Source organism: Temnothorax curvispinosus, unplaced genomic scaffold (assembly GCF_003070985.1).
Source record: "Temnothorax curvispinosus isolate PA1 unplaced genomic scaffold, ASM307098v1 QBEX01015436.1, whole genome shotgun sequence".
NCBI classification, from domain to species: Eukaryota; Metazoa; Arthropoda; class Insecta; order Hymenoptera; family Formicidae; genus Temnothorax; species Temnothorax curvispinosus.
In genome coordinates, this window is record NW_020225216.1 from 15,533 (window position 1) to 20,199 (window position 4,667).

The 4,667-nt window shown below is 35.8% G+C and overlaps 2 protein-coding genes across 6 annotated transcripts in view; one reads left to right on the forward strand and one right to left on the reverse strand.

Moving 5' to 3' along the window:
- LOC112465697 (mitogen-activated protein kinase p38b-like) overlaps positions 1–1,380 on the reverse strand; it is an 11,081-nt gene extending 9,701 nt beyond the window's left edge. For 2 of the 5 annotated variants that reach the window (XM_025033383.1, XM_025033382.1), the window contains exon 1: positions 1,217–1,380. In XM_025033383.1, coding sequence (XP_024889151.1) covers positions 1,217–1,365 — 149 coding nt within the window. In that variant the 5' untranslated portion in view covers positions 1,366–1,380. Of the gene's footprint in view, positions 1–277; positions 782–918 lie in introns of those variants that run through there. The other 3 variants (XM_025033384.1, XM_025033385.1, XM_025033386.1) reach the window with 3 other exon arrangements.
- Positions 1,381–2,912: 1,532 nt separating this feature from the next.
- On the forward strand, positions 2,913–4,652 carry LOC112465702 (ATPase ASNA1 homolog). The gene is made up of 4 exons (XM_025033390.1): positions 2,913–3,227; positions 3,762–3,970; positions 4,191–4,293; positions 4,442–4,652. The coding sequence occupies exons 1-4, from the start codon at positions 3,097–3,099 to the stop codon at positions 4,623–4,625; spliced, it is 627 nt and encodes a 208-aa protein (XP_024889158.1). The 5' UTR covers positions 2,913–3,096; the 3' UTR covers positions 4,626–4,652.
- The last annotated feature ends 15 nt before the right edge of the window (positions 4,653–4,667 follow it).

Sequence of the window (4,667 nt, forward strand, 5' to 3'; positions counted from 1 at the left end):
TGTATTTAATTGTTACAAACTTTAACACTTTTGTAAATCGATTATATCATTAATTAAAATATTGTAAAATAAATAAATAGCTTATATAGCTTCATAGATATATTACTGGTATTTTCTGCACTTTGTTTTTTTTTTCTTCTTTTTCTTTCAAAACTATTTTATTTCAAATCGGGATAAACAAATGCTTAATTGTAAGCTCGATTCATTGTAAGTCAAATTTTGATCACAATTAAGATTTCGCGTTATTCGCATTATTTCTCAATTGTTATTGACAAACATTGTGCGTCGTTCCAAATCCATTCTATTTTCGTAAATATGCGGACGCGTGCGCAAAATTCCCTCTCGGAATTAACGCAACCCCGGCAATAATTATATCCGGGCTCTTTTCTACGACGGAGAATAGTCACGCGACAATCTTGCCGTTCTAACGCCGAAAATGTAAATGTCAAGGTTGCGATCGGTTCATGGCCCCCAGCAGTGCGGGACGTCGCTCGTTCCAACAACTTTGCATCCGGTTGTCAATTGATCGATCATCCCCTGAACGACAGTTAACAAACCGAACGATACAGAGGTGCAAGAAGCTTATAAGGAACATTTTTATAACAAAATTATGAAATTTATATTAGATATATTAAATTACAAAAATATAAAATCAAAGTAAGACGTCTAAGAACTGCGCGTTGCGATGCAAAACATTCAAAGGATATCTCGACAAAATCGGAAAACTTTTTTACGACTTGGTCGAGAGCTTCTTGACAGAGTCTCTGCCGTACACACATACATACATCGCCAAGGTTCTCCACCTTCGGCGGTTGCGTGACGCGCGCTTGCGCTCGCGTGCACGTAACACCGCGCGACGATTGACGAATCGTGCCAACAACGTCGTGCGTCGTGCTGCGGATGGCACTTGTCGCTTACCAGACTTGGCCGTAGGCGCCCGAGCCCACGGGAGTGAGCAACTGGTACCGCTCCGGTACCTCCCATTCCGTCCTGTTGATCTCGATCTTGTGAAACTGCGGCATGCCTCCCCCGCGTTACTCTCGGCTCCGGCGAGGATTACGGCGACAGCCGTGACAGCGTCCCTTCGTTCTCGCGTTAACCGACTCTCGATCTCTACCGCGCGGCGCGACACCACATCTCCAGGTCGGCCGGTGCCGCTACGAGCTCATCGCGGTACAGACGCCACAGACGGGTACAGGCACTACAGGCTACTCACTTAGTCAGTTGGGCTACACGTTCGACTCGGCTCGGAGTTCGGAGTCGGAGTGAGTCGGAGTCGGAGCCGTGGTCGGAGCTGTCGGAGTCGGAGTCGGAGTCGGACTTCGGAGTAATCGGAGTTCGGAGGCCAACGGGCGGCAGGCGCATCCCAATCGATTCCACCGCGCGATTGCGCGGTCTAAAAACGTTTCTCGATACTCGATATATTTATCGACTGTTCGATAACTTTTTTATGTTCGATACGAGATATCGAATAGAAGGAATAAAGCGCGATTAGAATGGCGGGGGAACGCTGTAAACTATTCCTAAGATAAAAATTAATTTAATTATTCATAGTTCAGGTTTATACCTGCGATCATTTTAAATATATTTTACAACAACAAATATGTTTGTTAGATAAGATAGCCGCAAGATCTCATCTAGCTAATGAAATGACTGCACAGAGCGACATTCGTAGTCCAATTTTAAATATCATGCAATTAAATGCCTTTAAAAACATACTTATTACACTTACCGTAAACACAGATTAATCTGTGCCGTAAAAATCTATCAATTCCAACAGGCGACACTGCATGACATACTAATAACCTCTCATTTTTTAACAAATTGCGTTCGCATTATACGTCCGGCGATTGGGACCACTGATACTTTAATGTACCAGAGTATCCGGACGACAGTAAAAAATATCGTTTTAATTGTGATTTTTAGGACAAATTTTGTCAAAACGAGTTTCTAACTAATCTTTAAAATTAGATAATTGATTATTTATTTACAAATATTAAATATCCAATTTTCATACTATTATAGCTATATGCTTACGCTTAACGAATTTGTTAACGATTGGCCATATAATCATTTTGACAAACAACAGACACATGCTCTCATTTAATCAATTTCTTTAAATACACAAATTTTTAATTAGGTTTACTTCTTGTTCCCAATTATAATCATTAAATATTAAAGTTTTTTTACAATAATTATTATTTTCATTTTTAATTGTTTAAATAAATATAGTAAATATTTTTCTTCAATGTAGTCGGACACTGCACTGGAACGTGTCGGCCATTGGAACATTTACCTATAATAATCAGTGCGGACTTCGATCGATCAAACTCATCCCGATTAACTTTATTATTTAATACTTTAATTTAAGTTTAACTAGAACTAGAAAAGAATTTCTTAGAACTATAGGAAAAGATAAAAAGTAAATTAAACTGAGATTAAAATTAATCTACATTAATTGGTAAAAAATAGACATATATATATATATATATATATATATATATATATATATATATATATACAATATATACACACACACATATATATATTAAACTTAATTGCACAAAACTTCTAATTACATAATTCGTTCCTAATGTAATCAATTTTTTCATATGTAAAGCAGCAAATAATTAACAATAAAAACTATTCTATCATCATGTTTACAAAATAAAATACAGATCGATATTATATTTAATAAATTAATCACCGCGGTTTACGTTAATCGAAGTTTGGCCGAAATCATCCTCAAGTACGATTACAAAGTGCTATATTTTTTCGCATTAAATTGGAAGAAATACACGCTCACATTTTAAAGAGAAAGAGAGAAAACCGGAAAAAGTAAAAAAAATATATCGAGGTGCAGAAGGTGTAATTACGACGGGCAGATCTTGGCATTTAATGACGCGCCACGTTGTGCGCGAAGCTTTAGTAGTTTAGTCCAAACTCCCAAGTCCCGACTTCGACTACGCTCCGAGATCCGTGCACGCTTTTTGCATTTTGCCTGATGCACACGCCACGCAGCACACGCTGACGCGACGATTATTGAGAGTTATGCGCTAGATTTCCCCCGGTTACGCATTATCACTGTCGACAAATATGAATACTGCCGAGAACGAGGCGACGAGAACGGTGGTGTATGAGTCCTCCATCAGGAACGTGATCGAGCAACGTTCCTTACGATGGATATTCGTGGGCGGCAAAGGCGGAGTCGGGAAGACAACTTGCAGGTATACATAACCTGGAAACGTCCTGTCACTCGTATCCTGGTGACAAGAGTCAGTAAAGATCTTACTCGACGAGTATATGATCTCATCGAATCAGCATATGCAATCGCGTCCACTAGTTTTCACTGTTTTACTTTATTTTCTGTCGTGTCATTGCACTTTAATAAAGTTATAATTATCACTGCATTATTGCATATATATAATTTTATGTGTATATATAATATATATGTTTATTTATATATATTATATATATCATATAATAATATATAAATGTTATACTATTATGCATAAATATTAAATATAATTATTTATATTGTTATCACATAAATTACTTTGACATGAAATAGAAGATTCTAGATCTCTCTTTCTCTTTTTACAAAACTATGAAAAAGATTCTCCAGATAAATTTTCCTTTGAGTATACTTTTTGTTACTTATGAGTTTTTCTTGGAATAAAACTTAGAATAATGTTCTTGTATATTTCCTATTTGTTACTCCACTTGAAAAAGTTAGACTAATCCAAATCTTTGTTTTGCAGTTGTTCCCTGGCGGTACAGCTGTCCAAAGTTAGAGAGAGCGTACTTATTATATCCACAGATCCAGCGCACAATATCTCTGATGCATTTGATCAGAAATTTAGCAAAGTACCTACTAAGGTGAAAGATTTTGACAATTTGTTTGCAATGGAGATCGATCCTAATGTTGGTATTACAGAATTACCAGAGGAATATTTTGACAGTGAAGCAGGTTTGTTTTTAAAATGCTTCTGTTCAACGTCTGCATAAGTAACTTTAGACAAATAATTTTCATTAACAATATAATAATAAAAATATACACAATTATAACAAAATATATAATAGTAATAATGTAATTGTTATGCACTTGAAGTAAAGGAAATAATGTTGTATGTAGAGTTATTTTAAAGGAATCTATTATATTATATACATATTAGACATATTATATATAGTTTCAGGAGGAGAAGCGATGAGATTGAGCAAAAATGTTATGCAAGAAATTGTCGGTGCATTTCCTGGTATAGATGAGGCAATGAGCTATGCGGAAGTTATGAAGTAAAATTACAGTTTTTATATTTCTCATTTTTGTAAAACACTATTAGGATAATCTCTCTTTCTGGTCAACTAAACCTACAGATACATTTGAAATCTTACTCTCTATTTTCTTTTTTTTTATTTTGATACCTTTACATGCTGATTCTAGGCTAGTAAAAGGAATGAACTTCTCTGTTGTGGTGTTTGATACTGCACCTACTGGGCACACATTGAGGCTACTATCGTTTCCACAAGTGGTTGAAAAAGGATTGGGAAAATTAATGCGTTTAAAAATGAAGATTAGTCCTTTCATCACACAGGTTAGAATTAATCCATGTTATTATTTCACCTAAAATTAATACATTTTAACATTAGGTATATCAAGTATCCTCCTT